Source organism: Montipora capricornis, chromosome 10, assembly GCF_036669925.1.
Source record: "Montipora capricornis isolate CH-2021 chromosome 10, ASM3666992v2, whole genome shotgun sequence".
NCBI classification, from domain to species: domain Eukaryota; kingdom Metazoa; phylum Cnidaria; class Anthozoa; order Scleractinia; family Acroporidae; genus Montipora; species Montipora capricornis.
Genome location: NC_090892.1, coordinates 35714762 through 35729761, shown reverse-complemented (window position 1 = coordinate 35729761; position 15000 = coordinate 35714762). Strand labels below are relative to the sequence as shown.

The 15000-nt window shown below is 40.9% G+C and overlaps 1 protein-coding gene across 1 annotated transcript in view; it reads left to right on the top strand.

Annotated features, from left to right (window-relative positions):
• The window catches only part of LOC138020741 (uncharacterized), a 67303-nt gene that overhangs the window by 39712 nt on the left and 12591 nt on the right, over positions 1 to 15000 (top strand). The window contains exons 9-10 of the mRNA XM_068867674.1: positions 9826 to 10544; positions 11288 to 11360. Of these exons, the coding sequence (XP_068723775.1) occupies positions 9826 to 10544; positions 11288 to 11360 (792 nt within the window). The remainder of the gene's footprint in view (positions 1 to 9825; positions 10545 to 11287; positions 11361 to 15000) is intronic.

Sequence of the window (15000 nt, the reverse complement as noted above, 5' to 3'; positions counted from 1 at the left end):
GACATAACGGCTCTGACGGACTGGTCTGATTGCACAGAATAATCAACAAAGAAAACTAGCATTTACATTTTTTTTCTGTGGAAGAAGTGTTGAAGGAACGTTTTCTCGCTAAATATTTTAAATATTTTGAGGAAGAGCTGATACACTGTAATATATATATAGAGAAGAGTGGACTACTTTTCCATTGCAAATCGACAAGCTTGTTTTGTAGTAGCCTGACGCTCCCACTCTTCAGGATCTTATAATACTATTTACATAAACGCGGCATTTATGCGTTTATTTTTTCATCACACTTGCTTACACATTGTTTCTTAATTACACGTTTTTCAGTAAAAACCTGCATTCCGGCAGCTGCTAACTAACTCTGACCTCCGGTCAGTGTGGTGACCTCAAACTGGCAAATCTTTTAGAAAAGCTATGCAACTGCAGGAAAAAAGAGGAGTGCCCACTCGACAACCAGTGTCTAGCAAAGGGCATTGTCTACCAGGCTTCTGTCACATCTAGCGAGGGGACTGAGCACTATGTAGGGCTCACGGACACGGACGTTAAGGTGAGGTTCGCCAACCACAAGCAATCCTTTAGGACAGAAAAATACAGTAATCAAACTGAGCTAAACAAATATGTATGGTGCTTAAAGAAAGCAAAAACAGAGTATGAGATCACTTGGAAAATTCTAGGCAGAGCGCGTGCGTATTGTAACACTACTAAAAGATGTAATTTATGCATACTTGAGAAATATTACATAATTTGGCTGAACAGAATTTGAACCTGGGAGCTGATCATTACATGAGTTCGTATTGAGCCTGTGGAGGATGTAGATATGATGAATGCTGATATATATTTGAATTGCGGAAAAAAATCAAGTTAAGGTGCAGATCATCCCAGTTAGTAACGAAAGGAAACTCTAAAAAAATCAGGCTTGAACTGGATTCGAACCCTGATTACTACCGGTACTTGAGAATCAACTTGATTCCTTCTACAGTTCAAATGTGTATGTAATGGGATGGTTTGTTCCTAAAGCTGGCTCTGCCAATATGACATTGACAGCAAAGACGGAAAGGCTCTGTGGATTTGTGCATGTCCAGGCTCCTGCGGTTCCAAGAAGGGATGAAGAGATTAGTAAACCCAAGTAATAACACACTTGGTTTATTTGTCGAGGATAGCAGTAACCCAGTAAAAGTGTTCTTCAAGCTCTCATCAAGAGATTTGAACGCAGTATGAGTGTTCAAGCCAAGCGAACAAAGAAGGGACGCATCTTTCAAACAAGGAGGGACTATGAATCCTCTATGGATGGAAAAAAGGCTGATGAGGCAAGTACGGGGAGATGAGAAGCTAGTCAAATGGGCAGCTCTCGCTCGAAAGGAAAGAACCATCAACCCCAAAGTGTTGTTCAGCTCAAGGGATCACACCGAAGTCACTCAAACTATTGTGGAGCTAAGCCAAGGCACCGTAGAGAAAAGTGTCGTGCAGTTTTATTCAAGTATGTGTATCGGAACTGTGGTAAGGAAGACCTTGTTGCCAGGGATGAGTCTCATCCTGAGTCATATCTGAGTCGTTCTTTGCTTCAATCAAATTATCAGTAGTGCATGCTGCATCGGACTCACCCAGTCATATTGACTTAGTGGTGGGTGACAGTGTAGTACATGGTACTGCTACAGTTGTTCATAGAGAGGCCATCACTAGTTGTCCTGACCTGTAGTGTCCTTCATGTACTAGTTTCTTGGGGAAAGTTGATCAAGGTCATAGTGCTGGACATTTTAAGGATGTTCATAAAGTATTTGGAAGTTTGGACGACTATAAACCCTAATGTGCAGGTTTGGCACAGTAGTGAGATTACTTGCCTCCCGCCCATGTGGCCCAGGTTCGATTCCCAGATTCGGCGTCATGTGTGGGTTGAGTTTGTTGGTTTTCTACTCTGCACCGAGCCGTTTTTCTCTGAGTACTCCAGTTTTCCCCAACTTTTGATTTGATTTGTGGTAATTGTGATTTACCAAATATGGTTGTGATTCGAACCAGACAAAGGAATTTTAAATAGAACTCACTTGGCAAAAAAGGAAAACTATAGAGTTAAGGGACTTCAGAAACTACTATTTCCAGAGGTCCATAGCAGAGGTTTGGTAGTTAACAGCCACCCCCCGTAAAAAAAAAAAACGTTACGAAGCCTACTCGGCAGATTTCGAACAGTGTTTGCAGAGAAAAGCCTGATGGGAGCATACACGTTTGTATATACCCCAGTCAAACTATTAACAAAGCCTCCGTGGTCCTGAAGTACCCTATTCCAACTGTTGATGATTTACTGCCAAAGATGAACAATGCTGAAATTCTTTCCTGTGTGGATGTTTACAAAGGGTTCACAAACTTTGTGTTGGATTACAGTTCTTCATTTTTAACAACCATTTATGTGTTACCAGTGGCTGTGACTGGTTTGTTTGGAGTCAGTTTGTGGCCGGAAGAGTACCAGCAAAGGCAACATGAGGTGCTGGAAGGTTTGAAAGATAATTTTAGTTATTAAGAGTGACGACGTCATAGTTTTTGGAAGCTGAAAAACTGTTGATGAAAAGTTTCGTGGTGTAAACTTATGACACTTGATGATGCACTGCAAAGAAGTGAACCTTGAATCGGAAGAAATTTCATCTCAAGGTAAAAAAGTAACCTGGATGGGAACCCTTCTCACTGGTAATGGAATTTCCCCAATCCCGATGATGTCAAAGCCATAGTTGCCATAGATCCTTCTCAAGATGTTTAGGGATTCAGGGATTCCTGGTTATGTGCAACTCTTGCTAAGTTGTGAAGCCACTTAGTGAGCTAAAACACGTCAATGTAGTCCGGTCGTGGTCCTTTCAGCATGATCAAGCTTTTAAAGAAGCCAAGCAGGTGATAGCAAGTGCCATAATGCTGAATTGGTTTTTGTGAACAAGCCATGCGTGTTACAAGTAGATGCCAGTCACAAAGCCTTGTTAGAGCACTGTTGGAAGACAAGCAGTGCGTGGCTTTCACCAGCTCCACATTTTCAGCAACTGAAAAGAACTATGCTCCTATCGAAGAAGTGTGTTTGGCCATCAAAATTGCATGTACAAAGTTTTACCAGTACCTGTAGGGCAAGCAAGGTTTTGTTCTAAGTTCAGACCACCAACCATTTGAAATAATGCCCCTAAATGCTTGTAGCGTACAATGCTAGAGCTTCAACCTTTTAAGTTCACAATAGTGTATGGGTATTTGGCAGATAACCTGACAAGAGCTGTGTTAAAACTGTCCACGACCAGTGGCTCTCAAGAAAAAGTGTTTTATTTCTTCTTCTAGAAGGACCATGAGTTGTTCAGAATAGAACTTGAGACCCTAGAATTAGATTCCCCAGCAATGCACCCCGGTACATTAGAGGACATAAAGGTTGCAATACAAAGTGCTGTCTGTCCTGAGTGCGTTTGTGGCTAATGGCTGGCCATCTGATAAATCTCATGTTCCAACAGCGCATCATCACTATTACTCATTGTATATCGTGGTGTGCTGTACATGTCTCTTAAGGTCATCATACCACTGAAATTACAACCTAAGATGTTGAGTTAACTCCACCAAGGACATCAGGATGGTGACAGTATGGTGCCTCGGGCCTGTGAAGTGATGTGTATTGACCTGGAATGCGGGAGGCAATTATCCTTTATGTGTGTTAGTTACAGTTGGTCCTGCCTAAAGAACCGATGTTGTCTTATGAAATTCCACAAGGCCTGTGGTAGTTTGTTTCAGAGGACCTATTCAAGCAAAGTTGATGGTGATATGCCTTGACAGTTGACCGCTACAGTTACTGGTTTGAAGTTGACATATTAAATGAGGACAAAATTGCAGACTTGTTTAACATTTATCTTGCGTCTGTGTTCACAAGGGACTCTGCTAGTAACACTAACACTGATACAGAGAGTTTATTACAGGCAAACCCAGATCCTTGCCTGTCAAACCTCATCTTTACAACTAGTGACATAGTATCAGTCATTAAAGGCCTTGATGCGAACAAGGCCACTGAAAGAAAATGGTCGATCTAATTGCGCCCTCACTTTACAACCTATTTAAGAAGTCAATTAGACTCGGAAAGTTTCCGACAGAGTGGAAACTGCTAACGTATGTCCGATTCACAAAAAGGACAATAAACAACATGCAGAGAACTACAGGCCAATATCTTTACTCTCAGTGGTCTCAAAGGTGATGTTTTCAATGGAATAAAGGAGAGAGTGCACCAATAGATCCATGCATGTCAACATGGTTTTTTGAGTGGACGATCATTTGTGTCTCAACTAGTAGAGGTCCTTGACACAATCGGACTCCACCTATATAGAGGGGAACAAATCGACACAGTTTTCTCAGACATGTCGAAGGCGTTCGATAAAGTCAGCCACCGGAAACTGATTGCGAAATTGACTCACTACGGTTTCGGTGGGAATCTTTTGAGATGGTTCATCTCCTACCTCACTAATCGTAAACAGAGAGTGACCGTCCTAAGGGGTTCCTCCGAGTGTAGGTCAGTGACCTCGGGGGTCCCCCAGGGTTCCATTCTAGGTCCCATGTTGATCTTGCTGTTTGCAAATGGTTTGCCAGGGGTTGTCAAATCCAGTCACGTGGCTGCCTTTGCGGACGACACAAAGGTTTTCAACGCCATCAAGTCGCAAAGCGACGTTACGGAGCTTCAACAAGACCTGGACAACATTAGTAACTGGGCGGATACAACAAATATGGTATTCAACAGCACAAAGAGCAAGGTCATGCCCATTACGCGCATGCGCAATCCCATAGAGAGTACCTACACACTGTGTGGGTCAACACTGGAGCGTACCAACTGCGAAAAGGATCTCAGTGTTTGGATTTGTGACAATCTAATGTGGTCAAGAGGCTTGCTTCAAGGCAATCAAACTACTCGCATATGTCAGGAGGAACACTAGAACTATCCAAAGTTCTAGGATTAGAAGATGCATCTACTTGCTCTTGTGCGCTCTCACCTGGGCTATGCAACGCAGGTGTGGGCGCCACAATCTAAAGAACTGATGAGGCAGGTAGAACGAGTACAGCCCTTTAGACACAAAGTTTATCTTAGGTCTACCTTTTAGATGCGACATGTCGTATCAGGAAAGATTAGTTAGGTTTATTATGCACCCCTTGAGCTACTGGCATGAATATCTAGACATAGTGTACTTCTACAAGTTAGTGAACAAATTTGTTAAGATAAATCCATCCGTAATGCCTCGCATTTGCAATACTCGCAACACTAGGTCAAGCAGCAATCCAGGATCTGTTCATTACCAGGTGCACTTAAGCAAAACTACCACTTTTGAGCGGTCCTACCTGAACAGGTCTTCTCGCATATGGAATACTTTGGCTTCTAGTATTGAAGGATTTTGCGACGGTAACCTACCAACTTTTCACGCCAATCTTTAAGTTTTTCAGTTTTACTAGCACGCTGTGGTATACGGCTATAACCCAGAAAACCCGCGAACCTGGAAGACCATTTGTCCGTCATGCAACACCGCGTGCCACTTAAATGCAAATATTTCTTTCTCTTTCTAAGTGTTTGTTTCTCTCTCTTAGTTATCTTAATGTACTCGAGTATTTTTTAGCCTTTTTAGGATACCATGGTCCCAGAGTAATTGGCTTATGCTGTTGCGGGTTCCAGCCTTACCTAATTTATTTGTTTATTTATTGTTTATTTCATTAATTGTCTCTGTATTTAAGGCAAAGTTAATAAAAATAAATGCTATTTCAGTCACAAAGGCACACTTATTCCACCATAGCCTTCCCAAGAAGTTCTTGTCAGACAACGGACCCCAATATGTCTTGCAAGAGTTTATGAACTTTGCTAAGGGTGGGAAAATCCGAAAACAGATTCTTTTTACGTATTTTGCGGGGTTTTTTTTTTGGCAAAATCCAAAAAAGGATCACGAATCCAAAGTATCCACACTCAAGGAGGATACTTCGGATTAAATCTAAATCCGGATTTTTGAGATTCATCACTACAGCGTTTTTTTGGGAAAGGGTTTGGAAAAAGTATTTTTGACAAGCAGTTTTCATGCAAAAATGATACACATAAGCTACCGTACGTGACAGTTTAGCCCAAATGTTTTTCTCGCGCCATTTTTACTGGACGATCGAAGACATCGATAGGTCGAAAAGATTTCCTGCAAATTTCACACCAGAAATTACACTAAAAAGTTTCTTGACAGCATTAATATTGTTAGAACCTTTCCTACAGCTAAAGAAGTATGTTTTTCGTCATTCCAGTCGCTAAGGTTATTTTTGTCTGGTGGCATTTTCATTGAAGAATTTCTCCAAAACAAAGTTAACTGCTGATGTTCTTTTCTGGGTCTGTTTATTTGCATTGTCATAGAAAATAAATAATCTTTTTTCGGAATTGGCGATTTTTTTAAGCTAAGGAATGCATTGATCCGAGATCAGAAATCCGTTTTTGGATTTTCCCAAAGAAACGTACCCTAAGGCTTATATGTTAAAAATAGTCTGACCAGCTTACAAGCTTTTTGTAGCATAGAAACATTCCACTTCAAGGTATGACTTACTCCCGGCAAAGAGATTCTCTTGCTGTTGAGCAAGGTTGATCATGCCTGTCTGAATCATTGTTACGCCAATCTTTGCCAGTTCCCGTGGTGTGTGAAAAGCATTTAGAAAGGAGAGCTAAAGCGAAATAATCGTATAGCAAAACGGCCAGTAAAGAGCGAGTGACGCAGATGTTTGGGCAATGTGTCATGTGATCAACAACCTTCAGATCAGCAGGTCATCCCAACCATTGAAAATCATCATTGCCCACGGTGGACAGTCCTGTTGGGCCCCCATCTACAGCAGCTGTGGCCATGCTGACTGCTGAATCCCCCATGGTAGCTTCCCCATCACCAGATTGGGTTGAAATCCCAGTGTGCACCTCTATCCACCCACCCCAGAGCCTGAACATTCGATAGTAATCAGACAAAGTGCTGAGTCAAGAGGTCATTGGAATCACAATTAACGTTGCTTGTTTCCATTTTCATTGAGTTTATTATTTGTCATTAATATTTTTCATTTATCTTCTGGTAACAACTGGTAAGAAAGATATTAAGACGTGTATAGTTTCTCTTTGAAAGGGATGATATTAGTAAGACCGCTGTAACCCAGGGGTCATTAGTATTGTATATGTGTACCTGGAGAAAAATCTCTGAGAGCAGAGTAGAAAACCAACAAACTCAACCCACATGAATGAATGAAATTCTGAGAATCGAACCTGGGCCACATTGGTGGGAGGCGAGTGCGCTCACCACTCGGCCATCCCTACTCCCTGTATTGTTGTCCACTAAACCCATGAACTGTGGGGGTTTTTTTTGCACCCAGATCGACAGCCTTTTCCGAATAGGTTTGTTTCTCTTGCAACACCATTCTGAGTTAATGATTTCCAAACAGGAACAGGTTCTGGCTTGGAAACCAACTATGAAAACTGTGTCATTTTCAAAGGTGCTCTTGTGTAGATCATTTTATGCCAAGCTGCAGAACTTGTTGCTTTCTCAGATATTTAGTAGATAACGAAAAAGAAAGAGAAAAAAAACAGAGAAAGTTAGAGCGTCTCAAGGAATGCCAGTCAGATGCTCAACCGTAGCTGTATTTCAAACCTTATCTGTCTTTATAGAACTTTTTCTGTAGCCATGCCGAAGGCATGCACTTAATACATGAGAACATACTGCCTCATCGATTTTTGGCAAACAACAGATTGATGCTTGATGAGTACCGTTTACCCCTACTGTTGCATATGATCTTGATATCTTTTAATTACTGGTTTATTTGTAGGTAGTTTTTTTATACGTACAGTCGCCATGGCAGTTGGGGTGGTGTACAACACTAATTAGATTCCTGCAAACTTGTAGTTGGACAGTAAAACAACAGAGAACAGTACACAGGCAATAGCAAATATAACCGCTGGAAACGTCAGTGACAACATCTGTATCATTTGCTTGCTTTGTGAATTCCGTATCCATCGAAAATGTGCTAAGTTCTTCAACTGGAAACTCTCTGGCACTGGAAACTACTACGAGTTCAAAGTATTCAGATTTAGAGTTTCAGTTGTCAGAATTCATAGTGAGATAGATGACTTGAGGACGTTCGCGCTAATTGTTTGTGCGCAACGTTACTGCGCAGGTAATGCGACTGTAATGTGTCACCCATTACTTCGAGCATTAGTGAAGTTGAGGTTTCAAAACCTTTGCAACAACCGTGGACGATAAGCCTTGCACAGCGTTGGATCAGAGAGGATCGTGGTCAGTCAAAATTGATTTTAAAATATTTAGGAAAGTCAAGTACACTACTGCACGACTGATATTCGCCAGGTTTTATCAGTCGTGCACTAGTCTACTTGACTTTCATACATATTTTTCAAACATTAGTTAAAATAACATGGTGACAAAAACACCGGGTGAAAAGAGAAGTTAGCGGGAGGATGGAAAAGCTCTGGAAAAGGTAGCTGATCGAGTAGTGGCTGAAAGTTTGGAAAACTCGAGGACGAACCGTTGCGTAAATTTAATGGGGCTGTTTTTTTAAATGATTTTATTACCCTACGAACTTAAGTTCAAAGTGAATGCATGTTTTTAAACTTCTTCTCCTTTACTTTCGTGAAAATAGAGCAGTATTTTCGTCCTCGTACGCTTGAATAGTGCGGACCTGCGTGGAAACAAGAAGCGATTAAATTTCACAAAAAACACAGTCCAGAAGATGAGCATGACGGCAATGGGGAGATATTATACAAAACATCAACCAAATGAAGATGACGCTTCCTTAAAACTTCGTTGCTATGCTCGAGAAAGGTTTTTTTTTCGGCAGAAACCTTTCATCCCTTCAACGATCAAATCCTCTCTTGGGTTCCAATCCTTGCCCGACAGGTCACGCAAAAGCGTGACAAACGAAATTTTCCAAGAGCTTTGCAAAATCACATCAATTTTACTCGTTCAGATCATCGGTGACCCCCATTTTTTAAATAATGAATCACTTACTTTACTTACTATCTACAAAATACGATGAAATGAAAAAATTTCCTCCGTCAGAAGTTATCTTTCTTTTAATATTTTCTTTCCTCGTGCCATCGAATTCGAGTAGTGGTTGCAACGGATAGAGCTCGTCGAGGATGAACTCTACTGTTTACCACATCCCTAGCGGCATACAATTATCTAAAATCTCACTCCTAAAACCTATGTACGGAAACTTTCACTCCAACAGTTATTTTTTTCTGATTTTCGATGGATGAGCAGATGAGGCTACATCTCCTGACATCTCGCTATTATGACCGATTTCTCGAAATTAAGACATTTTTCCACGGCCAAAGTTGGGGACTCCCTATTCCCTATTTTTTTTTTTTTTTTTCATTTTTTTTTTTTGAGTAAGTACTTTATGACCTAACTCTAGGCGAGAAATGAAGAAAATCTCACCGTAGGAAGATTTTGGCGCGAACTTCCTTAAATAGGGCTTTTTCGATATATTAAAATTCAGCTTGAAAGAGGCTTAGAGGACAAGGACAAAGGAAAGAGGATGATATGCAAATATTTAACACATACATTCCAACATGTTTCTATTGTTTTTGTCCTGACTGCTTCACCATCAAGCTATATGTTTGATATTTCGAGAATTGCCTCTTACTATGTAGGCATGTTTTATGTGTCAATTCCCAAATTTATGACAGGGGTGGGTCCCCCTCCCCCCCCCCCCTCCCCTTAAAAAGTTAAAAACTGACTCTGGTTGACTCTGCCTTTTCTTTTCTTTTTCCTTTTTTCTCTCTCTTTTGTGTTGCGCTAACGAGATTTTCCATCCTTTTTTCTCAAACAGCAATGTGATCAAAACGCCTGGGATGATTCTACAGTTAATTGATGCTGAACTAGATATTACCATCAAAGTGTCAACAAGTGAAGTCATCCCTGTCAGAGTTCGACCGAGCCAAGCAAAAGTCAATGATCTAATGAAACAAGTAGAAACGAAGCTTGGAGTGCCTATCAAGGACCAGAAGATGTATCATGGGAAAACGCTATTGTCTGACACACCACAGAGCAGCCTTCCACTGGAAGTTCTGTGCAGTTCAAACCCTTCTGTAGATGTTACTATTCCTGAATACATCGAGATAACAGTAGAAAATTCTCATAACGGAGATTTACGTACCCTGAAGATTGATAAGGAAAAACCCCTAAGCGATCTAATGACAAAAATACCATCGTGCAGAAATCTAGAGAATAACCAAGAGGCTGTGTTTCATGTCAACGGAAGAGAGCTCTCCCATGTGAAAGACACAGGCACCCTAGAAAGCCTCGGTATCAACTCTGGGTCTCAGTTGAAGGTTGAAGTAAGGGTCCTCTTCATCTCTGTCTACATTACTGGTTTGCCTGGATTTTCTTCTTGGAATCGCCTGGATATCCGATGTAATCCTGAAGAGACATTCAAGGATCTCTTAAACCACATTCAGTCAAGAACCAAAATCGAGAAGATAGATGGAGCTACATTCTTAATGAAGGATAGGATCTTTGATCCCACGCAAGATCTGGGTTCTCTGCAAGGTAAGATTTCATCTCAGAATTTAAAACAAACTGTGGAATAGTCGGAAGGTTACCAACTCTATTCTGTCAAATTTTCCATTTTCACCATCATGTTGAAGACAAAAGGTAGATGTCAGGGACCTTTAGACTGATCAATCTCAATTCAATGTCAATCTCAAACCACTGAAGGGCCAAATCATCTGAAATCTTTTTTGACAACTTTCGATATTGATTTGGGGAGTTTGTGAACGTGTAAAGTAAAGAACTTGCACTTGTTTGGCCCTGCCCAAATAACGTTCATTTATGTCTAGATAATACTTTTTTCACTGATTGACACAGTTGTAAAATTTACTAATTCTGTTTTAATGCTTCGTGGAAAAAGTCAAGGCAATCTTCACTTCTTCAAAAATGATAACTTTGAACCTTTGACGTATTTTCAAACATAGTGTTTGTAGCAAAAAGGAAGTCAACTTTAGAATTGCTTATTTTCTAATGCCCGGGCATCTTCGATGATTTTATTTGTGCTCCATTGTTATTATCAAAAATATGTTTGTGCTAAAATTGAAGTTATGATTTTGAAAGACTGGTGAAATCGAAAGTTTACTTATTTGACATACAGAGACAGAAATTACTGTAAGAAAGTTTTGTGAGGGGTGTGTATACGTCCCATTCTATCAGTTATGAATTGTTAACATATGTATGTATCAACACACGGTCAACATATTGGTGACAGAAATGTCTGGTTTTCTTGCTTCTTTGGTTAGACTATGGCATAGAACATCGATCCTCTCTCGCATTTAGGATGACAGAACCCCAAACAGACGAAGAAGACAAGAGGTAAATATGATAGCTGTTATGGAATGGATAAAAAAAAAATGACATCTGCATTTATGTCCAGAATTAAATGCACGTCTCCCTTTAAGTCTAATCCTTTGCTACTTATTTCCAACAATAAGGTAACAGTAAGGGTTACGTAGCATTATTTTCAGCTTAGGGTAAATGCAGGTGTTTATACTTATTCCAGGAGCAGCATTTGGGAGACACTTTGACGTTAGTTGTCTGTATTCCGAGACACAAGTAATGTTAAAGTTGGGGAGAAGAGCAAGGGGAGACTTTGTGATGCTTAATAAAATTGGCCTGCATCTAATTAGGTGCATTTCTAGACATATCAGAAAATTTATCAGCCCTATTAATTAACAATTTTTCACGTATTTTCACTAGCATAATTTTAAATTGTATATAAGCCTTTGTTAAAAATTTTTGTACATAGTTATGTAATTCAGCCTTTGGCTGCGATTTAATTAATTCAATAAATCCATCTATCTATCTATCTATCTATCTATCTCACTGAAGTTGAGTTTAATACAATGATGTGAGTAATACAAGGGAAGGTTATGTTTTTGCAAACGTTGGCCATGTAGAACTTATATTTCAACAGACTTATTTATTTGAAAGTAATGTGACGTACTTTTCCACCCATATAAACCATGTGAGCGTTAGCCCTACCAATGGAAATGGGCCCCCACACACACACGAAGAAAAGCTCTGACCAGGGTGGGAATTGCACCAAGGACCCGGGTTACATCACGGCTGCTCTACTGACTGAGCTACCCAGAGGTCGTGTGTTCAATTCCCACCTTGGTCAGAGATTTTCTCTGTCCGTTTGTGGGCCCATTTCATTTGCAAAAGCGTAACCTTTCCTAATACTTGTACATATTCATTGCCGTGACATTGACATCTTAAATTCCCACGACCTGCCGTTTGACCTTGTAGCTCAGTCGATAGAACAGCGGCAATCTATCCTGGAGGTCATGGGTTCAATTCCCACCCTGGTAAGAGTTTTTCTCTGTCCATGTGTGGGCCCATTTCTATTACTAGGGCTAACGTTCACATGGTTGATATGGGTGGAAAACTACAAGCAGTTGCAAAAACGTTGAGACACTGAATCGAAAATTCACCTCTTCTTCCTAAAATGCCAATTCCATTTCATAAGAAAAGTCCCAACGACCCTCCCTCCCTTTTTCAATGTTGATGCCCTTTAGTGTGAATGCCAAGTGCAGATGTAAACAACTTTGCTTCGGGAGGGGGGGAGGGGAGTTAGGGATGTACTGTCTGAACTCTTTTTGCAGTTGCTTGTGGCACTTCACATTACGTTCTAATAGTTATGTTTGATGTGAGTAATAGTTTTAGTAAATATCACACAAGCTGAATGACTAACGGACGACAAAAACTACTGTCAGAAAGTGTATAGTGACAAGTGATTGATATAAAGTGGAAGCGAGAATTTGAAGTGATCGAGCTTTGGAACTTTTAACAATAGGAAAGACACGTGATATCGGAAGTAAGTTGAAAGGAAAAAGTGTGTCATCCAAATTAGATATGGTGTTGTGTTCAAGGGAGAAGTGAGAATGTGAGAAATACATCAAGAATAAAAGCAGTTGTTATTGTGAGAGTGTTGGCTATCTATTTGGAGGCAATTCCCAACACAAGTAGCACCTCTGACAGGACATACTTTGTGAATTGAGCTCAAACAAGAGGAAAGGTCTGCGTCATTGTGGACAGACGGGATAGAGAACAAGAGAATTGATCTTTGACCTACAGGAAGGGATTTCAAAAAGGGGATAATTTACGAAATGGAGCTACGGGGCAAGGAACTGGAGGGAAAAGTGTAATAGTTGAAGTTCACTCTTAACAAATGCGATGAAGTGGGTGCTGCGCAAAACACTGACACGAGGCGTTGATTACGTCTAAAAATAAAGGCATCTGTGAATTAAAGGAATCTGTGGTGTATCAGAAATTTATAAATGGAGAATCTAAACAAGAAGTAGATGAATGGAGCCGAGGTTTTGACGGTATTCTAAAAGAAGCAGACAAAAGGGCAAGAAAAACGAGCTGCGGAAAAAGTTGAATTTGAAAAACAGGACCAGATCAACAGACAGCGTATGCAGAAGTTCTTGAATGACTAGTCCATACCACCGAGCAAAAGTACGAAACATGCCTTCCTTGGAAAGGAAACCAGCCACCTTTGCCAAACAATTAAGCTAAAAGTCTAAAAAGGCTCCCAAACTTCAGAACCAAGCTATGATGCACGAATGTGAGAGAAGGGTATGTGGAGATCATTGAAAAGGCAAAGGTCAAAGGGTTAGTGGAAGTTGCCAGTCACACACCTCAGGGATGAGAGTTCTACATTATGCACAGACCTGTTGTCGGTGAAAGTACTAAACTCAGGGTCATGTATGATGCATCTGCTGACGCCAATCCGCAAGCACCTAGTTAAAATGTTACAGGAGAAAGATGCCTTTTTACAAGTGCTTATTAAAAAAGAAGAAAGAGATGTGCTTCGTTGAGATTCACCTGTGCGCTGTTCGGTCTTGTGTCATCACCTTTTCTTCTTGGGGGAGCCATCAAGTGCCACCTTAAAGAATGCATCGGCAGGTTTCCCTGTGACGTTATGGATGGCTTGACAGCGGCGAATACACGAATACAAAAAAATCCAAGCACATCCAGAAATCACTTGGTGCCATGTACCAACAAATGGAAACCCTGTGGACCTACGAAGCTGAGGGGATCCTTTAACGACTGTAATTTGTTGTGGTGAGGACCGGTTTGGCTTTGAAACAAAAGTGAGTAGCCTCCAGAGCATGTGACAGAAACTACCTCCGAGAGCCAAGTGGAAGCTGAGATGATCAAGGATGTGCTCTGCATGGTGGCCGTATCAAGTGACTCTCGTGATAAGCTACTTGAGAAGTACAGTCTGAGAAATTTGGTGAGAATCGGTGCATGGATCATGCATTTTACAAAGAGAGCAACAGGACCTTTGACCAACGAAGAGATTCAAGACCATGACCTATTCTGGCCTATTCTGGCCATAGCATTCCCAAGGAATACAAAGCCAAAAAGAGAGTGACGATAAACAACAGCTAGGAGTTCAATGAAATGACCAAGGGATTCTGGAATGTTGAAGCCGTGTTCAAGGGCATTACCCGATCTTCCTTCCTGATATACACCCCTACACCAAAAACTTGTAGAGGAAGCCCATTACCGCACTCTACACTGGGGAGGCAGCTTAACAATGGCAAAGATCAGGGAAGGTTACTGGGTACTGCAGCTAAGACTAAGGTAGGCTAAGGTAGTCAGCCTGCAGTGGGGAATCTACCGAAAGACAGAAACGAAGGAAGTCGTCCATTCCAAGTCGTTGGGGTCGATTTCACCGGGCCAATCAAATCCCAAAAAGTAAGGAAAGGTGTATATCAGCCTTTATGGTTGTAGCATAACACATGCACTCTACTTGGAGCTAAGGAACACCATGGAAACAAACGAATTACAAAGAAGCCTTAAACACCTCATAGCAGGGAAAGGAAGACCCGAAAAGATATACTTGAAGACATCCGTAGCAGCAGCAGCAAAGTGGCTTAGGCAAGTGCGCCAAGATGAAAGATTTCATTATTTCCTTTCATCAGAGAATATAAAGTGGCAA